This window comes from Pelobates fuscus, chromosome 2 (assembly GCF_036172605.1).
Source record: "Pelobates fuscus isolate aPelFus1 chromosome 2, aPelFus1.pri, whole genome shotgun sequence".
NCBI lineage: Eukaryota > Metazoa > Chordata > Amphibia > Anura > Pelobatidae > Pelobates > Pelobates fuscus.
The window spans coordinates 281627188-281651745 of NC_086318.1; the positions used below are offsets into that span (position 1 = coordinate 281627188).

Genomic DNA, 24558 nt, shown 5'->3' on the forward strand with positions numbered 1-24558 from the left:
GGAACGCACGTGTGTTCCGACGGAAACTGCTGGCCCACGTCATTTGATTGCGTCCGAATGGTGTATATGGGCGCATGCGCGCACCAAATCTCGATCGGTCTTTCATTTCTATGGAACGCACGTGCGTTCCAAATCATTTTACCATAAAAAGGATATAAGCATACATAAAAATACATAAAATACAAAAAAATCCACAATATTAAAAATGTTAATATGATAAGGTTAGAGGCAGTCAATAAAATGCAAAGTAATATTATAGATAAGAGAGGGGAGTAAAAAAGGCAAAAAAGAGGTTGAAAATCTGTTGAAACAAATTTTAAAACACCTCTTAAAATAAATAATGCAACATGAATTAAAGACATGCATTAAAATTCTGGGGAGTATTGTCAGGATCGGGACAGGGATCCAACACGCAGAGTACGAACAGGTGAGGAGTACGTATACCGGACCTTAGAATGGCCGGACTAACGTAAGGAGAAAGCAAAGAATGGTCAGAGACAAGCCGAGGTCGAGGGAACGAGAGAACAGGTAAGCGAGAGACAAGCCGAGGTCAAAGGACACGAGAGGTAAACAGGAACGATAGTACAAGCCGAGTCAAAACCAAATAGAATAATAGACACAAGAGCACTGAGGAACCAGACAAGCTAGAACCACGACAGGGCAATGAACCATTACACACATCCCTCTTTTATACCCTGGTTCTTTAATTGATGACTCCGCCCTTGCCGAGCCCTGATTCGTTGTTCCGAACTAGATTGACAGGTCGGGATGTGATTGCCGTCATGACGTCGGCTCCTGAGCGTCGTGTCATAAAAGGAAGCGGGGCTATCACGGCCGGCGTGGGAATGACTATGAGAGCTGTGAGGATTGGATGAATCAGCCCCCCTGAGAGAACGGCCATCGGAAAGTCTAACCTCCTCCGAGGTAGAGACTTCAGGTACCCTGACAAGTATATAGTATATAGTATATAGTGTTACATGAAGCCTATATAGATTGGGGTTTAGGTAAAATATATCAACTCATAAAATGATACAGCTCAAAATCGCTATTTAAACCTTCAGGTGTCATTGTATTGAAATTAAAAATAAATTTAATTTCTTCTTTACCAATTTAATTTATATAGTCCCCTCCTCTCCAATCTTTTTTCACTTGTTTTAGCGCGCAAAAGAACATTCCTTCTGGATTCTGTCCATGCGCTCTTTTAAAATGGTTTGAGACACTGAGTTTCTATACCGTTTCGTATGTTTCTGATGTGTTCCGCTATTCGAATATTGAAGGACCACTCTAGTGCCAGGAAAACATACTCGTTTTCCTGGCACTAGAGTGCCCTGAGGGTGCCCCCACCCTCAGGGACCCACTCCCGCCGGGCTCTGGGGGGAGGAAGGGGTTAAACTTACCTCTTTCTCCAGCGCCGGGCGGGGAGCTCTACTCCTCCTCCTCTTCTTCCTCGCGACGTCATCGGCTGAATGCGCATGCGCGGCAGGAGCCGCGCTCGCATTCAGCCGGTCGCATAGGAAAGCATGCATAATGCTTTCCTATGGACGCTTGCGTGCTCTCACTGTGATTTTCACAGTGAGAAGCACGCAAGCGCCTCTAGCGGCTGTCAGTGAGACAGCCACTAGAGGCTCTGGAGGCTGGCTTAACCCTCAGAATAAACATAGCAGTTTCTCTGAAACTGCTATGTTTATAAAAAAAAGGGTAAAAGCTAGCTGGACCTGGCACCCAGACCACTTCATTAAGCTGAAGTGGTCTGGGTGCCTAGAGTGGTCCTTTAAGGCTACGAATGGTACGGCCTACATAAATTAAACTACACGGACATTTTAAAACATAAATGACACCCTTAGAGTGACAAGTGAGGTGGTCTCTTATAGTGAATTGTTTGTTTATGTGTGGTTCTAGATCTACTAGATGTCTCTTTTTACTTTTTGTATTCTTACATGCTCCACACTGACCACACCCATAGAAGCCCTTTTCCATTAAAAATACGTTTTTTTTCTTTTGCTATATCTTTATTGTTATTTCTGACTAATGTGTTCCTTAAATTCTTTGCTCCTCTGAATATTATTTTCGGTTTTTCAGGTAACAGTTGTTTTAAAATTGGGTCATCTCTCAAAATATGCCAATGTTTACGCATGATTTTATTTACCTTTCTATTGTTCCCATGATAATTGCATATAAAGGGAATGTCTGTACTCCATCCTTTATTTTTCTTATTTTTATATGTTAATAAATTGGTTCTTTGTATGTGTTGGACCTCATATAGGGCTGTTTGGAGGGCGATTTCATCGAACCCTTTCTCTAAAAATTGACTTTTAATTTTGTTTGCTTGTTCTAAAAAAATCTTGATCATTGGTACAATTTCTTCTGATTCTCATAAATTTGCCCTTGGGAGCATTGCTCAACCAAGGGGTATGGTGGCAGCTTTCTCTTCTGATGTAGCTATTCGCGTCGACTTCTTTAAATTGATTTCTAGTGCAAATCTTATTTTGAGTAATAAAAATTTCCAAATCTAAAAAAATAATTTGTACTGTGCTAATTTGTGCTGTTAGAGCAATTTTCCATTGATTGATTATGACTCCAACCTTGTGAGTGTAACGACCATTTATTTTCTATACTATATACTGCTGTATAGATATATTACGCTATTTTGTATATACCATTGTGTTTTACAGATCATCAAAGGTTCAAGCGGTTCCACCTATTGTTTTGTATGTATGTTCAAGTTTGTATAGTGGTGTAAAGGATACCACATATTAGGTGTTTTAGAGCTGCTTTTTCCTTTTTTCCTTCCCACTGTATGTATAATTTCTTTTTTGCAAAGCAAGATAGTTCTAGCCGAGATTTGTCATAAGTGCGATGATTATGGCTTACCCAAATCCACATGAAAAACCCAAATCCACAATCTCAGTAAATTAGAATATTGTGAAAAGGTGCAATATTCTAGGCTCACAGAGTCCCACTCTAATCAGCTAAGTAAGCCATAACATCGGAAAAGCCTTTAAATGGTCTCTCAGTAGGAATCACAATCATGGGGAAGACTGCTGACCTGACATCTGTGCAGAAAACCATAAATGACACCCTCCATAAGGAGGAAAAGCCTCAAAAGGTAATTGTGAAGGACGTTGGATGTTCCCAAAGTGCTGTATCAAAGCACATTAATAGAAAGTTATATCGAAGGGAAAAGTGTGGAAGAAAAAGGTGCACAAGCAGCAGGGATGACCGCAGCCTGGAGAGGATTGTCAGGAAAAGGCCATTCAAAAGTGTTGGGGACTTTCACAAGTAGTGGACTGAGGCTGAAGTCAGTGCATCAAGAGCCACCACACACAGACGGATCCTGGACATGGGCTTCAGATGTCATATTCCTCTTGTCAAGCTGCTCCTGAACAACAACGTCAGAAGCGTCTTACCTGGGCTAAAGAAAAACAGACCTGGTCTGTTGCTCAGTGGTCCAAAGTCCTCTTTTCTGATAGAGCAACTTTTGCATCTCATTTGGAAACCAAGGACCCAGAGTCTGGAGGAAGAATGGAAAGGCACACACTGCAAGATGTTTAAAGTCCAGTTTGAAGTTTCCACAGTCTGTGTTGATTTGGGGAGCCATGTCATCTGCTGTTGTTGGTCCAATGTGCTTCATTAAGTCCAGGGTCAACGCAGTCGTCTACCAGGAGATTTTGGAGCACTTCATGCTTCCTCCCACAGACAAGCTTTATGGGGATGCTGACTTCATTTCCCAGCAGGACTTGGCACTTGCCCACACTGCCAAAAGCACCAAAGCCTGGTTCAATGACCGTGGGATTACTGTGCTTGATTGGCCAGCAAACTCGCCTGACCTGAACCCCATAGAGAATCTATGGGGCATTGCCAAGAGAAAGATGAAAGACATGAGACCGAACAATGCAGAAGAGCTGAAGGCCGTTATGGAAGCATTCTGGTCTTCCATAACATGCTGAGGGGCAGTGCCACAGGCTGATCGCTTCCATGCCACGCCGTATTAGTTAGTAGATAGTTACATAGTTGAAAAGAGACTTGCGTCCATCAAGTTCAGCCTTCCTCACATATGCTTTTGCTGTTGATCCAAAAGAAGGCAAAAAACCCAGTCTGAAGCGCTTCCAATTTTGCAACAAACTAGGAAAAAAATCCTTCTTGACCCCAAAATAGCAGTCAGATGTCTCCTTGGATCAAGCAGCTATTACCCCACTAATTAGAAATTATATCCCTGTGTGTTATGTTTTGCAAGTATTTATTTAATTGCAGTTTAAACATCTGTATAGACTCTGACAAAACCACCTCTTCAGGCAAAGAATTCCATATCCTTATTGCTGTTACTGTAAAAAAACTTTTCTTTGCCTTAGATGAAATCTCCTTTCTTCTAGCCTAAATGTGTGACCTCATGTCCTATGTATACCCCTGTTTATGAATAGATTTCCAGATAATGGTTGGTACTGGCCCTGAATATACTTGAATAATGTTATCATATCCCCTCTGAGGCGCTGTTTTTCAAAAAAGAGATTTGAATTTTTTTAACCTTTCTTCCTAACTAAACTGCTTCATTCCTTTTATCAATTTTGTAGCTTGTCTCTGCACTTTTTCTAGTGCCATGACATCTTTTTTTAGACCAGGTGCCCCAAATTACACAGCATATTCAAGGTGTGGTCTTACCAGCAATTTATAAAGAGGCAAAATTATATTTTCATCCCGAGAATTTATGCCCCTATTTCTACATGACAAAACCTTACTGACCTTAGCAACTGCAGATTGACATTGCATATTGCTGCCTAATTTGTATTCTATAACAATTCCCAAATCCTTCTCATGTGTGGTCATCCCTAATTCACAACCATTTAGAGTGTAAGTTGCTTGTGCATTCTTGACCCCGAAGTGCATAACTTTGTATTTCTCTATATTAAATTTAATCTGCCATTTTAGTGCAGAGTCCCCCAATCTATCCAAATCCCTCTGCAGCAAAGCAATATCCTGCTCACATTTGATTACTTTACAAAGTTTTGTGTCATCTGCAAACACTGAAACATGGCTTTCAATGCCTATTTCAAGATCATTTATAAATATGTTAAATAGAAGCGGCCCCAAAACAGAACCCTGAGGGACACCACTTACCACTTTTGTCAAGCCTAAAAATTTACCATTAATAACAACTCGTACTCTATCCTCAAAGCCAATGTTCTACCCAAGAACATGAATATTCATCTAGACCAATTTCTTTTAGTTTGAAGACTAACCTATTGTAAGGACCCGTATCAAATGCCTTGGAAAACTCCAAGTAGATCACATCCACTGCAACACCCTGATCTATACTTCTACTTACTTCTTCGTAGAATGCAATTAGGTTAGTTTGACATGACCTATGTTTCATAAAACCATGCTGATTATTGCTAATAACAAAGTTCTTCCCAATGAACTCCTGAATATTACCCCTTAATAGCCCTTCAAATATTTTCCCAGTCACAGAAGTTAAGCTCATATGTCTATAATTTCCAGGCAAGGATTTTGAACCCTTTTTAAATATAGGAACAACATCTGCCTTCCTCCAATCCTCTGGTACAATGCCTGAAACAAAAGAATCTTGAAAAATTAAATACAGAGGTTCACTTATTTCCCCACTTGGCTCGTGGGTGAATACCGTCAGGCCCCGGAGCTTTATATACATTAATTTTATTTAACTGCTGTAGCAACTTGTCTCAAGTCATCCAATCACAAGTTATCTGCAAGTTTTTTTTGCAGCAATCATCTCTTGCCATAGGATCCTCATTAATATATACTACAGAAAAGTAGTTATTCAAAATTTCTGCCTTTTCATGGTCTTCATTAGCTAACAGACCCATCTTTGTTTCCAGTGTACAAACACTTTAGTTTTTTTATTTTATTTTTAGAATTGATGTACTTGACAAAAAAAAATTGGGGTTGGTTTTGCATTCTTTGGCTATCAATTTCTAATTTTCTAGTTTAGCCAGTTTAATAGCCTTTTTGCAAGGATTATTGGCTTCCTTATATCTTAAATAGATTTAAAGGCCCTTTTCTTATTTTTAATCTCTTGTTTTACTTCTCTACTAAGCCACATTGGTTTCAGTTTGTTTCTTTTACATGTATTACCCCATGGTACATACTGAGAAATGTTCCTTTCTAATATTTGTTTGAATAGTTTCCATTTATCCTCAGTGTTTTTTTCACTAAGGAGTTTATGCCAGTCGATATGTTGTAGAGCTGCCCTAATCCTATTGAAATTGCCTTTTTTTTAATTATATGTTTTAGTATATCCCACGTACTTTTGCTTTTATGAGTTTATTTAAAAAAAATAGCATATTGTGATTACTATTTCCCAAATGCTTCCCTACTTAAATGTTGGTCAAAAGATCAACATTGTTTGGTATAATGAGATCCAGACAAGCATCCTTTCTAGTTGGTGCTTGTACCAGTTGTAAAATTAAAGTGTCATGTAACACATTCAAAAACCTGATTCCCCTTGCTAAAGTACTAGTCACTCTATCCCAATTTATGTCCGGGTAATAAAAAACTCCAATAATTAACGTGTTACCCCGATTTGCAGCTTTCACAATTTGCTCTAACAGCTGTTCTTCCTCATTAATATTTACATTAGGTGGTTTATAACATATCCCAACCAATAATTGATTTCCCTTTGTTTGCCCTCAGCAGATATCAACCAATAAAGGTTCCACATTTGTGTTGGCACACTCCACATGCCTAAGATTTGACTTTAGCTCATGGTTGACATACCCCACCACCCTTATTGTTTTTCCTATCCTTCCTAAATAATGTGTACCCATTTAAGTTAACTGCCCAGTCATGTGTCTCATCCCACCATGTTTCTGTTATGCCTATTATATCATATTGTTTAGTGTATGCTATTGCCTCTAGTTCCCCTATTTTGTTATATAGGCTCCTTGCATTAGTAAGCATACATTTAATATGATCATGAGTCATTTGTACTTTTTGTGAAATTTCATGAATATTACAGTTTTCTGAGTTTATATTTATTTTAAAGATTTAGAAAAAGACATGAAAATCCAATTCAGATAACATAAAGCAAGAGCAAACATTACAAAAGAAAAGGAGACAGAAACATTGTTTAATTTCTCCTCTTTTGTTAACTATAGGCATAAGAAAGCATAATATTAAAAACCCAATTTTTTTAAGTTGGGTGTACACTAATCTTAATTAATGAGATACCATGTTCAAATAGTTATGGCTGTTAATTACTTACTGATATTCTTCCAGTTTTGCTCCCTCCTTGAAGCAGTACCAGACGTGCTTATCTTTCTACAACAAACGAGGCAATAGGCAACCAATGACATGTTGTATCTGCATAGTGAAAAAAGTGATAACTTTAATAAGATGTAATATTTACTAGACATAAAAGAAATTAGACTTGTGCATGAAAAAAAAAAGTTTGGTTCAGTCGTATAGAATTGTCTGAAAAAAATTGATTCTGTCAATTTGGGATTTGAACATGTGGTGTTTCAATTCATACAAATTTCAACCATGTGATTGTATTGGGAATAATGACTAAGATTGCGTTAATGGGCCAGAGTCAGTGGCGTACATACCAGGGTCGCAGGGGTCGTGGCTGCGACCGGGCCCGGCCCACCAGGCCCTGCGGTCACTCGGCTGGCGGGCGCGCGAGGGAGCACTCTTCCTGGCTGAGTGCTTCCTCTTCAGCTCCCTCGCGCACCGCACTGAAACCGGAACCGGAAGATGACGTCATCTTCCGGCTCCGGTATCAGTACGCGGTGCGCGAGGGAGCTGAAGAGGAAGCACTCAGCCAGGAAGAGTGCTCCCTCGCGCGCCCGCCAGCCAGCCAGCCGGGTGACACCACTGGACCCCAGGGAATCCCCTCAGCTCTCCCACAGGTAAGGAGGCTGGGCGGATTAAATTTTTTTTAAAAAAGTGTGTGTGAGTGTGTTAGTGTATGTTAGTGTGTGTGAGTGTGTTAGTTTGTGTGTGTGAGTGTATGTTAGTGTCTGTGTGAGTGTATGTTAGTGAGTGTGAGTGTGTGTGTGTGAGTGTATGTTAGTGTGTGTGTGTGTGTGTATGTTAGTGTGTGTGTGAGTGTATGTTAGTGTGTGTGAGTGTGTTAGTGTGTGTGTGTGTGTGTGTTTGTTAGTGTGTGTGAGTGTATGTTAGTGTGTTAGTGTGTGTGTGAGTGTGTTTGTGTGCGTCTGTTAGTGAGTGTGTGTCTGTCAGTGAGTGTGTATGTATGTCTGTCACTGAGTGTGTGTCAGTAAATGTGTGCGTCTGTTCATGAGAGTGTGTGTGTGTGTCTTATGCACTTACCTTTCTCCAGCGCCGGACTCCCTTGGCGCTGGGGATCTCTCCGACCCGATCCGCCTCTCAGCTCCGAATGGCATGCGTGGCAAGAGCCACGCGTGCATTCAAACCGCCCATAGGAAAGCATTACTCAATGCTTTCCTATGGACGTTCAGCGTCTTCTCACTGTGATTTTCACAGTGAGAATTGCAGAAAATCCTCTAGCGGCTGTCAATGAGACAGCCACTAGAGGCTGGATTAACCCTGAGTGAAACATAGCAGTTTCTCTGAAACTGCTATGTTTTCAGCTGCATTGTTAAAACTAGAGAGACCTGGCACCCAGACCACTTCATTGAGCTGATGTGATCTGGGTGTCTGTAGTGGTCCTTTAAGTGTATGTGTTTATGCTACACTGGCGTACATACCATGGTCGCACGGATCGCAGCCATGCGACCAGGTGCCCGCCGCCATGTGTTGGGGCCCCAGCTCGCGCAGAGTAAGTGCGCGCGTGGGGGGGGGAGGGGAGGGGAGGGCCTCGGATTAGTTTTCGCACCGGGGCCCCATGGGTTGTGTGTACGCCACTGGCCAGAGTACTGCAAAATATAAAATATTTTTAATGTATTTTGCAGTACACTGATTTGCATTTTATCCTGCAATTTGGCTCAAAGATCAAGTGAGAATTAACCAATAGAGGGAAAAAAAGATGAGCTGTAATAAAAAAAATAAAAAAAAAATTACATCAATATCTATATTAAAAGAACACTAGTTTTAGGAATACAAACATTTATTCCCAATAATAGGGCATTATACTATCTATTTAGGTGCAGTTCCCCTTCCCCCCAAAAGTAGTAAAAGAGTCGATTTACATACAATATTTCCCCTGGCATTGATGTAGAATTATTAAAAAAACCTTTATTAAACCTGTATTAAATTTCTGCACTAACTCCATCTAACTTCATTATATGACAGATTTTCCTAACATCATTTAGAATATTAGACAGAGAATGTATTTTCTAGAAGAATATGACTAACACCGGAATTATCAAGTTCCTGTAATATGTAACAATGTATACCATAGCTAGCCCATGCTAATGAAATGTCCATTCTCTAAAAAGCCTTGAAACTAATCTCGAAGCTAAAACGGTGCCAAGTACTCAAAATGGCTGGCTGCCAGATTCCCCCTCCCATCGAGTGAGCCTCGTGCTAATCAACAATGGCGACTGAATCTCATGTCTCATCCTTGTCAGAAATGACGACATCCCATGATGGGAGGATGCCCCACTAGCCACTCAAACCCCTAAGCCAATTACTAATATAGATGGGAGGGCATTTAACTTACCACTTAGCACATAGACCAATTAATGATGTTTATTTGTTGTTATCTTGATATTCTATGATGATGTAATATTGCCTTTAAAAGGGTCTGCATACCCACTTTTGGACCAGATGCCATTACATTTTCTGAAGTTATTTTAACCTGAACTGCATGTGTCAGTGTGAATTTACTTCTGCGTATACTCAATTTAATCATCTCAGATTTGGACAGGAACAGATAGTCATTCAAACATATTTGTTTGCTTAAAATAATCTATGTCAATTTGGCGCATCCAACGTGGAGGCTTTGGGTTATGACCTATCTGGCAGCCGTCCAAGAAGACCTGGGTAGATGAATCCTAGGGGAAGGAAGGAGATTGATCACCTCTGAATACACGGTGGAGACTGCAGCAGCCCCGGTATGTTTCTTTTCCCCTTTGATTTATCTGTTCAAGTGTCTGTGACTGCTGCCAAGAGGACATCAAAGACAGGTAATATCTTGCCCAGAGAACCTATACCTTATTTGTTAATACTTTTTACCTGCATTTTGACTATCTGTTGCCTGGGTGTGTTTGTATTGGTCTGTCTCTAGCTTAAGTGCCCGGGTAGAGTGTTTGTCTGTTTACCCCTTTTTGGGATAAAGGGGGGTGGACCTGTGGTAGTTTGCCTGGGGGTCCTTTGTTTGTCTGTTTGCCCCTTTTGGGATAAAGGGGGGTGGGCCTGTGGGTGTTTGCCTGGGGGTCCTCTGTTGCCTGTTTACCCCTTTTAGGAGCCACGTGGCTGTGGCTGCAGGGAAAAAGGGGGGTGGACCTGTGGAAGTTTTCCTGGGGGTCTTCTTTGCCTGTTTACCTCTTTTAGGTGCTGGGTAGCTGCAGCAGTAAGGAAAAAGAGGAGGGGGGAGTCTGTGGAAGGGTGTAGACTCATTGCTTCCTGGGGATTCCCCATGGTGTCACTTTGATAGCCTAGCTAGCCTCATTGTGCACATAGCTCTGCTTGCAGAGAGGTGGTACCCTCCAGCTTCGAGCGCTGAGGCTGGTGGCATTCCAATTTTATTTGTGGTGCGTGGATTCGGGCAGGCATTGCTGTCTCCATCACCACGGGGTAGTGAGACTTACGGGTGGGTCCGTAGGGGCGCTACGAGGGTGAGGATAGTGGTGGCCACACTTAGTGGACCGCTGTAACGGGGGAGGCATACGGATCTCGGGCCGGTGTTAGCTGTTTTCCGTGGCCGCTGGTAGTGAGACTTGAGGAATAGTGTTGTCGCGAACCCGGAATTTTCGGTTCGCGAACGGCGAACGAGAACTTCCGCAAATGTTCGCGAACCGGCGAACCGCGCGAACCGCCATTGACTTCAATGGGCAGGCGAATTTTAAAAACAACAGGAACTCTTTCTGGCCACAAAAGTGATGGAAAAGTTGTTTCAAGGGGACTAACACCTGGACTGTGGCATGCCGGAGGGGGATCCATGGCAAAACTCCCATGGAAAATTGCACAGTTGATGCAGAGTCTGCTTTTAATCCATAAAGGGCAGAAATCACCTAACATTGACACCTGTCTTCAAAGCCCAGCCCTGATACACACTGACACAGAGCAGAATAGAGACTGTTCCCCCTACATAGGGTCACTTGGCAGATATGGATTGACACCTGGCCTCAAAACCCCTGATACACACTGACACAGAGCAGAATAGGGACTGTTCCCCCTACATAGGGTCACTTGGCAGATATGGATTGACACCTATCCTAATGATCCCTGATACACACTGACACAGAGCAGAATAGAGACTGTTCCCCCTACATAGGGTCACTTGGCAGATATGGATTGACACCTGTCCTCAAAACCCCTGATACACACTGACACAGAGCAGAATAGAGACTGTTCCCCCTACATAGGGTCACTTGGCAGATATGGATTGACACCTATCCTAATGATCCCTGATACACACTGACACAGAGCAGAATAGAGACTGTTCCCCCTACATAGGGTCACTTGGCAGATATGGATTGACACCTGTCCTCAAAACCCCTGATACACACTGACACAGATCAGAATAGAGACTGTTCCCCCTACATAGGGTCACTTGGCAGATATGGATTGACACCTGTCCTCAAAACCCCTGATACACACTGACACAGAGCAGAATAGAGACTGTTCCCCCTACATAGGGTCACTTGGCAGATATGGATTGACACCTATCCTAATGATCCCTGATACACACTGACACAGAGCAGAATAGAGACTGTTCCCCCTACATAGGGTCACTTGGCAGATATGGATTGACACCTGTCCTCAAAACCCCTGATACACACTGACACAGAGCAGAATAGGGACTGTTCCCCCTACATAGGGTCACTTGGCAGATATGGATTGACACCTATCCTAATGATCCCTGATACACACTGACACAGAGCAGAATAGAGACTGTTCCCCCTACATAGGGTCACTTGGCAGATATGGATTGACACCTGTCCTCAAAACCCCTGATACACACTGACACAGAGCAGAATAGAGACTGTTCCCCCTACATAGGGTCACTTGGCAGATATGGATTGACACCTATCCTAATGATCCCTGATACACACTGACACAGAGCAGAATAGAGACTGTTCCCCCTACATAGGGTCACTTGGCAGATATGGATTGACACCTGTCCTCAAAACCCCTGATACACACTGACACAGATCAGAATAGAGACTGTTCCCCCTACATAGGGTCACTTGGCAGATATGGATTGACACCTGTCCTCAAAACCCCTGATACACACTGACACAGAGCAGAATAGAGACTGTTCCCCCTACATAGGGTCACTTGGCAGATATGGATTGACACCTATCCTAATGATCCCTGATACACACTGACACAGAGCAGAATAGAGACTGTTCCCCCTACATAGGGTCACTTGGCAGATATGGATTGACACCTATCCTAATGATCCCTGATACACACTGACACAGAGCAGAATAGAGACTGTTCCCCCTACATAGGGTCACTTGGCAGATATGGATTGACACCTGTCCTCAAAACCCCTGATACACACTGACACAGAGCAGAATAGGGACTGTTCCCCCTACATATGGTCACTTGGCAGATATGGATTGACAAATCCCTGACAAACAGCTACCACATGCAAGGAAGGCAGCAGGGGCGCAAATGACCCACTCCCGACGCGGGAAGGTAGTGACGACAAATAACAATACAGGACTCTTTAGAGGCCCTGTAATTGTAATCAGTCCACTTGAAATCCTTTAACTTTGATCAATTGGAGGGAAGTCTGGTGCAGAGCCACTGACCCATGCGCAGGACCAGCCTTAGGCCTTTGGGCGCCCTGTGCAAGAAATCTTCCCGACGCGGGAAGGTAGTGACGACAAATAACAATACAGGACTCTTTAGAGGCCCTGTAATTGTAATCAGTCCACTTGAAATCCTTTAACTTTGATCAATTGGAGGGAAGTCTGGTGCAGAGCCACTGCAATGAGCCTACAGGCATTGCGCATGAGCGTCCAGTAACGTGGCAAAAAAATTCCCAGCTCCCCAGAGGCTGTCCTAGCACCCCGGTCATACAAATATTCATTAACAGCTTTTTCTTGTTGGAGCAGGCGGTCGAACATTAGGAGTGTTGAATTCCAACGTGTAGGGCTGTCGCAAATCAAGCACCTCACTGGCATGTTGTTTCGCCGCTGGATATCGGCAAAGTGAGCCATGGCCATGTAGGAACGCCTGAAATGGCCACACACCTTCCTGGCCTGCTTCAGGACGTCCTGTAAGCCTGTGTACTTATGCACAAAGCGTTGTACGATCAGATTACACACATGTGCCATGCACGGCACATGTGTCAACTTGCCCAACTTCAATGCCGCTATGCACGGCACATGTGTCAACTTGCCCAACTTCAATGCCGCTATTCCGTTGTCACACACCACTTTGCCGATATCCAGTTGCTGCGGAGTCAGCCACTTTTCCACCTGTGCGTTCAGGGCGGACAGGAGTGCTTGTCCGGTGTGACTCTCTGCTTTCAAGCAAGTCAAACCCAAGACGGCGTGACACTGCCGTATCCGGGATGTGGAATAGTACCTGGGGAGCTGGGGGGGTGCCGTTGATGTGGAGCAAGAAGCAGCGGCACAAGAGGACTCAGCCGAGGAGGTTATGGAAGAGGATGGAGTAGGAGGAGTAGAGGAGGTGGCAGCAGGACTGCCTGCAATTCGTGGCGGTGTCACCAACTCCTCTGCAATGCCACGCATTCCTTGCTTGTCAGCCGTCAGCAGGTTTACCCAATGCGCAGTGTAGGTGATATACCTGCCCTGACCATGCTTTGCAGACCAGGTATCAGTGGTCAGATGGACCCTTGCCCCAACACTGTGTGCCAGACATGCCATGACTTCCTTTTGCACAATCGAGTACAAGTTAGGGATTGCCTTTTGTGAAAAGAAATTCCGGCCGGGTACCTTCCACTGCGGTGTCCCAATAGCTACAAATTTTTTGAACGCCTCAGACTCAACCAGATTGTATGGTAAAAGCTGGCGGGCTAATAGTTCGGACAAGCCAGCTGTCAGACGCTGGGCAAGGGGGTGACTTGGTGACATTGGCTTCTTACGCTCAAACATGTCCTTGACAGAAACACATGACTGTGGGCAGATGAGCGGGAACTGCTCAAGGCGGGAGACGGAGTGGCGGATGGTTGAGAGGGGGCAAGAAGGACAGCAGTGGTTGACGTGGCTGAAGATGCTGGACCAGGAGGAGGATGGCGGCTTAGAGTAGGCATGCTGCTTGTACTCATGTGTTGATCCCATAGGCGTTTGTGATGTGCGATCATGTGCCTACGCAAAGCAGTTGTACCTAGGTGGGTGTTGGACTTCCCACGACTCAGTTTCCTTTGGCACAGGTTGCAAATGGCATCGCTGTTGTCACAGGCAGACACACAAAAAAAATGCCACACTGCTGAGCTCTGCAATGACGGCATTCTGGTGGTGGACACAGCATGCGTTGATTGGCGTGCTGTCGGGCTGACCCCGGGTGCCGATGCATGCTGTCTGACTGTGCCACTAGCTCCTTGCGACGACCTCCCCCTGCTTCCAACTCGTCTCCTCCTCCTCCTCTCTGTCTCCCCATCTGAACTTTCGCCCTGTTCTTCTTCCTGCCGAGCGGGCACCCACGTGACATCCATGGACGCATCGTCATCATCAACCGCTTCACTTGTATCTGACAACTCAGCAAAGGAAGCAGCAGCGGGTACAACATCATCATCACACCGTACGTCCATGTGTGTAATGCTGCCTGCCTGAGATATATCCCGGTTATCTACATCCTCTGGCAATAATGGTTGCGCATCACTCATTTCTTCAAACGGATGTGTAAATAACTCCTCTGACATAGCAAGTGAAGCGGCTGTGGTGCTAGTGTTGGTGGTGGCGGCAGGCGGGTGAGTGGTATCTTGAGAGGTGCCCGAAGCTAAGCTGGAGGAGGATGGTGCGTCAAGGATGCGAGTGGAAGCTGTAGAAGATTGTGTTTTTCAAGTTCAGGGTACGTGGCCTTTACAAAACTGGGCATTATTCTAGGGCCAAAGGGAATCACAGCACAACGACCACGATGGCCCCTGCGGGCCTCTGCCTGTCATTTTTTTTGGATTAGTGGTACTATGCGTGCAAGCTACTGTGAGACCAGATATGAGTGGCAATGTGCACTGGCAGAGTACACACTGTAGGCCTGACACCCGCTTGAAGACAACTAACTGCTATTCAATCTATAACAGTGAAAAATGTTTTCTCTTTTTAAATGCACGCTATAGTGACACCAGATATGAGTGGCAAAGTGCACTTGCAGAGGTTGGCAGAGTACACGCTGAAGGCCTGACACCCGCTTTAAGGACACTGACTGCTATTAGCTTACAGTGAAAAACGTTTTTGCTTTTTAAAGGCACGCTATTGTGACACCAGATACGAGTGGCAAAGTGCACGCTGAAGGCCTGACACCCGCTTGAAGGACACTGACTATTAGCTTACAGTGAAAAACTTTGTGCTTTTTAAAGGCACGCTATAGTGACACCAGATATGAGTGGCAAAGTGCACTTGCAGAGGTTGGCAGAGTACACGCTGAAGGCCTGACACCCACTTGAAGTACACTGACTGCTGTTAGCTTACAGTGAAAAACTTTTTTGCTTTTTAAAGGCACGCTATTGTGACACCAGATACGAGTGGCAAAGTGCACGCTGAAGGCTTGACACCCGCTTGAAGGACACTGACTGCTATTAGCTTACAGTGAAAAACTTTTTTGCTTTTTAAAGACACGCTATAATGACACCAGATATGAGTGGCAAAGTGCACTTGCAGAGGTTGGCAGAGTACACGCTGAAGTTCTGACACTCACTTGAAGGACAATGACTGCTGTAAAGGATCCTGCTATCCGTGCAGCGCTGATCCTTGTAGCGTCTCCCGAAATCCAAGCTGAAAAGAGTGAAGTAGTGATTATAGCTCCCAATTCCCCAAACATGAGTCGAGACTTCATGAAGGGGTAAAACGAATGTGTTTATTGATGGCCAAACTCAGCCCTTTTATGATGATCTTCCAGCAAGGACACACCCACATGGGACCTTGTGGAAGACTGAAACAGAATATACAGAACCAATCAGTATACAGTACAATTCTTATACACACCCACAGGAAGAGTGTAACCCCTCCTCTGTATCCTGGAGATAATTAACTTACCCCTCCTCTTTATCCTGGAGATAATTAACTTAAGTGGTTGCAGATAACCTAATTATCTCCGGGCAGAGAGAAACATGTGCTTTTTACCTTTTAACAAAACTGTATTAAAATCAATAACTCATGTTTCGCTGAACGAAGTCCCCATGTTCCACACACCCCCAGATAGCTTGGATCTGAGCGCATATTATAGGTGAATAGCGCTCAGATCCCACGAACACAGTTCTCACCAGCTGTAATGGAAGTTAAACTGCACGAACCCACATACGAGTGTAACAGGGGAAATGTACAATCCAAGCAAGTAAGGCGAATGATGTGATCCAGAGACAGAGGGCTCTGTCCCAAGTGCCTTAAGACCCCATGACTTAACGGCCAGCATCCCAGGGTAAGAGGCTAGCAATCCGGCTCCTCCAAGCGATAGGGGGGTAGGGCAGTTTGTCACATGCAGACCCAGTGACAAAAGCCATTTTGTCACAACTGCTATTAGCTTACAGTGAAAAACTTTTTTGCTTTTTAAAGGCACGCTATAGTGACACCAGATATGAGTGGCAAAGTGCACTTGCAGAGGTTGGCAGAGTACACGCTGAAGGCCTGACACCCACTTGAAGGACACTGACTGCTATTAGCTTACAGTGGAAAACTTTTTTGCTTTTTAAAGGCACGCTATTGTGACACCAGATATGAGTGGCAATGTGCACGCTGGAGGCCTGACATCCGCTTGAAGGACACTGACTGCTATTAGCTTACAGTGGAAAACGTTTTTTCTTTTTAAATGCACGCTATAGTGACACCAGATATGAGTGGCAAAGTGCACTTGCAGAGGTTGGCAGAGTACACGCTGAAGGCCTGACACCCAGACGCTTGCAGACAACTAACTGCTATTCAATCTATTACAGTGAAAAAAAAATGTTTTTAAATGCAAGCTTAAGCTATTGTGACACAAGATATGAGTGGTGGCACTGGGCAAGTGGGCACAGTATCCACTGTGGGCCTGACACAGAAGCTGGCAGGCAGGCAGGCAACTGTAATTACATTATACAGAAAAAAAAAAAGCAGACTGATGTTCTAGCCCTAAAAAGGGCTTTTTGGGGTGCTGTCCTTGCAGCAGAGATCAGATGATTCCTTCAGGACTGTAGTGGACACTGAATACCTTAGCCTAGCTATCAATTTCCCTATCAAATGAGCAGCAGCTACACTTTCCCTCCTCTATTTAAGAATGCAGCATCAGAATGAATCTAAAATGGATGCTGTACAGGAGGTGGGAGGGTCTGGAAGGGAGGGTCTGCTGCTAATTTGCTGGAATGTGTCTGCTGACCGTGAGGCACAGGGTCAAAGTTTACTCAATGATGATGAATAGGGGGCGGATCGAACCGCGCATGTGTTCGCCCGCCGTGGCGAACGCGAACACGCTATGTTCGCCAGCGAACAGTTAGGTACATCACTATTTACCACCTTAAAATATCATCAGAGAGCATTATCTGCTGTTTTTATCTCCTTCTTCTCCTGAGAGTTGGACAAACCCCCTGGAGGACAAGCACCGATACATCCTGTAAGCAGGGATTATTCCGCTATATGCTTACAAATCCTGAGCTGGCTATAGCTCATCCAAATGTGAGTGTGACATATATATTATTACCACCGTTATATTAATTTTATACACTCCGCACGATTGGTCCTCTCTTTTTGTGTTTTCCATATCACGAGACGGTGTGAACCACTACAACAAGAGAATATACCCCCACAGCGGAATTAGTGACTATATTCATTTTATTATTGGAACTTACCCATTTTATATTCATAATAATTTTTTACAATTTTTTACTATTTTTATATATATATATATATATATATTTTTTTTTTTTTTTACTTATTATCTACCAAAAGGCTGACAGACCTAAATTGGTCTTTTAGACAAATTTACTAATACGAAGTAAAAATGACTTAGTATTAGTAAATTTTGCCCCTACTCGCTATACCGCGCGCAGGGGCATGTCTAGTAAACAGTGAGCAGCCTGTTTAAAAAAAATGCCCCCCACCAGCGGGTGGGGGCATTAAAGTAAAACGATGGGGGGGGACCTATTGTCCTCCCCCCGGCCCCCACCCCTGAGCGGTGGGTGGGGGCCCTAAATAGTAATAGGGGGGGACCTAATGTCCTCCCCCATGGCCCCCACCCCTGAGCAGTGGGTGGGGGCCCTACAGTAAAATACAGTAATGTCCTCCTCCCTGACCCCCACCCCTGAGCGGTGGGTGGGGGCCCTAAATCCTAAAAGGGGGGAGACCTAAGGTCCTCCCCCCTTGCCCCCACCCATGAGCAGCGGGTGGGGCCCTAAATACTAATAAAGGGGGGGGACCTAATGTCCTCCCCCCTGAGCGGTGGGTGGGGGCCCTAAATACTAATAAAGGGGGGACCTAATGTCCTCCCCCCTGAGCGGCGGGTGGGGGCCCTAAATACCAATGTCCTCCCCCCGGCCCCCACCCCTGAGAGGCGGGTGGGGGCCCTAAAAAAATAACCCCCCCAGGTGACTAGGGGTCCCCAAACCCCTAGTCACCCCCTCCCCCCAAAAAAAAATTATCCCCCTCACCCTAAAAATAATGAGGGGGACATTTAACTAAGAACCTGTAAAAAAAATAAAAAATAAAAAACACTTACCATTCAATGTTTTCTTTCTTCTAAAATCTTTTTTTCAGCCCCAAAAAGGGCCAAATAAAATAACATAATAACCTACGCAATAAAAAAAAAAAAAAAAAAAAAAAAAAAAAACGAGTGCAAAAAAAATAATCCTTCTTCACCCATGGAGGGCTCCACGCAGACTGAGCTCTGCAGGGCGGGGGAAGGCTTATAAAGCCTTGCCTCGCCCTGAAATTAGGCTCAGAGCACTCTGATTGGTGGGTTTAAGCCGTCCAATCAGAATGCTCTGACAGGTAAATGAAGAGACTGACAGGTAAGTCTCTACATTTACCTGTCACCGCACTCTGATTGGTTGGTTTGAAATCCACCAATCAGAGTGCTCTGTGTCATTTGCCCGCTGAATACAGCTAACCAGGCCCAGTCTTGGAGGACACCCACCAGCGGAAACCAGCGCAACACCCCGCCTGCTGCCCACTGCGTAGAGGAGGAAGAATGTTGGGGTGTCCTGCACGAGTCAGACCCCGTCCAAGCTGCCCACCGGGATAACCGACAACAACACCAGCAACTCGTCAAAGTGAACGGGAAGGAGGTCAGTGGTTGCCCGGGTACATTTGGATTGGGGTGTGGGCGCTAGACATGTGAATGTGGGGATCATGAGGGATTTGCCAGCTGACGTCCTCCTTGGAAATGATCTGGCCCCTCTTGTCTCCGCATACGCGCCCATGAGTCCCGCCGAAGTTAATGCTGTGATGACCCGTGCCGCCGAGACCAGCCCACCTGCTGCTGAGACCCAGGTAAGACTCTCTACCCCGACTTGCACCTTAGATCAGGCCCCCTTAGACGTACGGGAGGGAAACCCGGGAGGACCCGACCCTGGAGAAGTATAGGGCTAGGGCAGATGCTGGGGAAGAGGGAGTAGATGGGGAGCGTTACGAGTGGGTGGAGGGATAGGCTGTACAGGATTCCTAAACCTTCCCAGAAAAAGAATACCCCTCCGCAGAACCGACAGCTGGTGGTGCCTGCAAATACCGGCAGGAGATTCTGCGGATTGGGCATGATGTGCCGTTAGCTGGACATATAGTGTTCCGCCGCACAGCTCATAGGATCACTCAAAATTTCTTCTGGCCCAATTTTAACCGAGATGTGCAGGTATACTGTAGCACTTGTGACATGTCAACGGGTAGGTAAACGGGGTGATCACCCAAAAGCTAGGCTTATGTCTATGCCTATCATTGGGGAGCCCTTTACCCGCCTAGCCGTTGACATTGTGCGTCCACTGGCCAGGGCTAGTCCATCAGGTAAGAAGTATATTCTCACCATGGTGGACTATGCCACTCGTTACCCAGAGGCAGTAGCGCGGTCTAATATTGAGGCAGAGACGGTAGCTGATGTCCTGGTTAAGATTTTTACTAGGGTAGGGTTCCCTCAGGAGATTCTCTCCGACCAGGGAACTCAGTTTACCGCTGTGCTCACCCAGCAACTGTGGAAGGTGTGCGGCATTAAACCGCTGCTTAGCTCACCCCATCACCCACAGACTAACGGTCTCTGCAAGCGATTTAATGGCACCTTCAAGCAGATGTTGAGGACCTTTACTGACACTTGCAGAGACTGGGAGCGATTCCTGCCTCATTTGCTATTTGCATACAGAGAGGTGCCTCAGGAATCTACTGGGTTCTCTCCCTTTGAGCTACTCTATGGGAGAAGGGTCCGCGGACTCCTAGATCTCATTAGAGGACACTGGGAGGGAGAGACAGAGCAGGAAGTACCATATGTCCTGGAACTCCAGGACCGCATGGAGAAACTGTCCCTAATGGTAAGGGAGAATCTCCAGGCGGCCCAGGGGAGACAGAAGAGGTGGTACGATCGGGGTGCCCGACAGCGGGTCTTCCAGGTGGGGCAGAAGGTTTTAGTGCTCTAGCCTGTGAAGCATCTAGGCAGGGCCCGTATAAGATAGTAGCTCAGGTATGTGATACTACCTACCTTATAGCCAGCTATGCAGATGAAAGGATTCAGCGATCCTTTCATGTGAATATGCTGAAGGAGTATCAGGAGAGACCAGAAGATGTCCCTGCAGTGTGTGCCCCGGCTGCAGACGACCCAGAGAATTTACCCCTACCTGACTTATTAGATAAGGACCCCCAGACTGACCTCACTAGTCTTGTACAGCTAGGGGATCGGTTAAGCCCTACGGAGAACCATTGTCACATAGAGCCATAGTAAGTGACGGCAGATAAGAACCATTTGGCCCATCTAGTCTGCCCAATTTTCTAAATACTTTCATTACTACCTGGCCTTATCTTATAGTAAGGATAGCCTTATGCCTATCCCACGCATGCTTAAACTCCTTCCCTTGTTAACCTCTACCACTTCAGCTGGAAGGTTATTCTATGCATCCACTACCCTCTTAGTAAAATAATACTTTCTGATATTATTTTTAAACCTTTGCCCCTCTAATTTAAGACTATGTCCTCTTGTTGTGGTAGTTTTCCTTCTTTAAATATAGTCTCCTCCTGTGTTGATTCCCTTTATGTATTTAAATGTTTCTATCATATCCCCCCTGTCTTGTCTTTCCTCCAAGCTATACATGTTAAGATCCTTTAACCTTTCATTGTAAGTATTATCTTGCAATCCATGAACCAGTTTAGTAGCCCTTCTCTGAACTCTTTCCAAAGTATCAATAGCCTTCTGAAGATACAGTCTCCAGTACTGCGTACGATACTCCAAGTGAGGTCTCACCAGTGTTCTGTACAATGGCATGAGCACTTCCCTCTTTCTACTGCTGATACCTCTCCCTATACAACCAAGCATTCTGCTAGCATTTCCTGCTGCTCTGTTACACTGTCTGCCTACCTTTAAGTCATCTCAAATTATTACCCCTGGGTTTTTACATCCAAGATGCATTATTTTACACTTATCCACATTAAATGTCAGTTGCCACAGCTCTGACCATTTTTCTAGTTTACCTATATAATTTGTCATTTGGCTTGTCCCTCCTGGAACATCAACCCTGTTACATATCTTAGTATCATCAACAAAAAGACTTCCCTTACCATCAAGACCTTCTGCAATATCACTAATAAAAATATTAAAGAGAATGGGTCCAAGTACAGATCCCCGAGGTACTCCACTGGTAACAAGACCTTGCTTTGAATATACTCCATTGACTACAACCCTCTGTTGCCTGTCACTCAGCTACTGCCCAACTCATTTAACAACATTAGAATCAATCACCTTTTATATCTTCGGATATTATACATTCGAATTGTTTACTCAAGTAGAACATATTAGATTCATGGAAGAGATGAGATATTCCATAGCTGAACACACCACATATAAACAGATCAAACCTCATGAACCTTTCCAATTGGGGATGTGGGGGAAGGAGGGGTACTTTCCGATGCCCCTGACGGTTCAGAGTTTAATGCTTTTCAACTGACTGACTGAACGCTAATGCAGAATTGAGGAATTCACCAATATATTTTATAGTGACCAAACAAAAAAACAAAACATGGATCTCTAGCAAAGGAAACTTTGTAATGCACCGAGAAAAGACCGACCGAGAAGGTACAGGCAAAACAGCTTCTGTGGTGGGAGAAGCAGGCGACGTTCTCCCAAGAGCCAGGCTACACTACCCTAGCTGTACATAAGGTAGAGACCCCCGGACAGAATCCCTTACAATAGCCACCCTATCAGAAGCAGTCCGGGAAGGAATGCGGAAGGAGATACAGGAGATGACTCAGCTTGGAGTCATCGAACACTCTGACAGTCCTTGGGCTTCGCCTGTAGTCTTAGTGCCTAAGAAAGATGGGACCACCCGGTTCTGTGTGGACTACAGTCGGCTCAACGAGCGGACCACCACTGACGCCTACCCGCTGCCCCGGGTAGACGAATTATTAGACCGTATTGCCAGGGGACGCTATCTGACCACCATAGACCCGTGTAAGGGCTACTGGCAGATTCCCCTGGTCGAGGATGCTATCCCTAAGTCGGCCTTCGTCACCCCATTTGGCCTGTACCAGTTTAAGGTCATGCCATTTGGGATGAAGAATGCTCCGGCTACCTTCCAGCGTATGGTGGATAGACTTCTCGATGGCTTCCAGGAATTTGCTTGTGCATACCTGGATGACATTGCGGTCTACAGTGAGTCCTGGGAAGAACACCTGGTACATGTAGGGGTGGTTCTGGACAAGATTCGGGCCGCTGGCCTGACCTTGAAACCAGACAAGTGCCATCTAGGCATGGCTGAGGTACAGTACCTGGGTCACAAAATGGGGTGTGGGAGCCAGAGACCAGAGCAAGCCAAGGTAGAGGCAGTGGCTAACTGGCCCACACCTATCACGAAGACCCAGGTGCTAGCCTTCTTGGGGACGGCAGGGTACTACCGACGTTTTGTCCCGGACTACAGTACTATCGCCAAGCCGCTGACGAAAAATAATTTACCTAAGCAGGTCCTGTGGTCTCCAGCTTGTGAAGCCGCGTTTCAGGCACTGAAGCAGGCTCTTTTGAATGCCCCTGTCCTGGCTGCCCCAGTTCCTAACAAACGCTTTCTTGTTCATACAGATGCTTCCATGTATGGACTGGGGTGTGGGAGCCAGAGACCAGAGCAAGCCAAGGTAGAGGCAGTGGCTAACTGGCCCACACCTATCACGAAGACCCAGGTGCTAGCCTTCTTGGGGACGGCAGGGTACTACCGATGTTTTGTCCCGGACCCAGGTGCTAGCCTTCTTGGGGAAGATGGAGGAGAGCACCCTGTCGCATATCTCAGCAGAAAGTTACTACCGCGGGAAGTGAGCTATGCGGCAGTGGAGAAGGAGTGTTTAGCCCTGGTCTGGGCATTGAAGAAGTTGAGCCCCTATTTATACGGACAGGAATTTTCCCTTATAACGGACCACAATCCCCTTGTCTGGCTTAACCGGGTCTCAGGAGACAATGGTAGACTGCTGCGGTGGAGTTTAGCACTACAACCTTATAACTTCACCATCAGCTACCGACCCGGTTAGCAGAACGGGAATGCTGATGGATTGTCCCGGCAAACTGACATCCCTACCACCTCCTAGTCCGGTCATCCCCAAGTTGACCCGCCAAAAGGTCAAGCCGGGTCTGCCGGAGTGCCCTACAAGGAGGGAGCAGCTTTCCAGAGACACAGGCTCTATACAGCAGACTGCCAAACTCCCGAACGGAGTGCAAGGGAATGCGGTAAATCCACGAACACAAAATCAGCCGAACTCCTTCCACGGCTAAAACAGGCGAAATAAATCATAGTGATCATTTCATGCATATAATCTTGGTGCGTCTAGATATGTATATACCAAGACGTAGAGAGATAATGTGAGAAAGATAAGATTTAAAAACCTAACAGACAGTATCTAAATAGCCTAAGGTATCTGGCTCTGAATAGAAACTGTCTCCCGGTTGTCTGTTATTGCAACTTGACAGGAGTACTCTATTACAGTTAGTCAGGCTTTGCAAATATAGATCGTTTGCTGCTGTATTTTGTAAAGAATACTCTGTTGCAAATAAACAAAATTAAGACACTAAAATGATCTTCTCATCTATGGAAACAAAATTACAAAAAAACATTGAACATTTTAGACACAATCTAAAACAAAAAAACATACCAAATTTCAAAGAGATTTCAACGAC

The 24558-nt window shown here is 45.2% G+C and overlaps 1 protein-coding gene across 2 annotated transcripts in view; it reads right to left on the minus strand.

Moving 5' to 3' along the window:
* The window catches only part of LOC134587202 (general transcription factor IIH subunit 5), a 948377-nt gene that overhangs the window by 811654 nt on the left and 112165 nt on the right, over positions 1-24558 (minus strand). For both annotated transcript variants that reach the window (XM_063443405.1, XM_063443404.1), the window contains exon 2: positions 7235-7332. In XM_063443405.1, coding sequence (XP_063299475.1) covers positions 7235-7332 — 98 coding nt within the window. The remainder of the gene's footprint in view (positions 1-7234; positions 7333-24558) is intronic.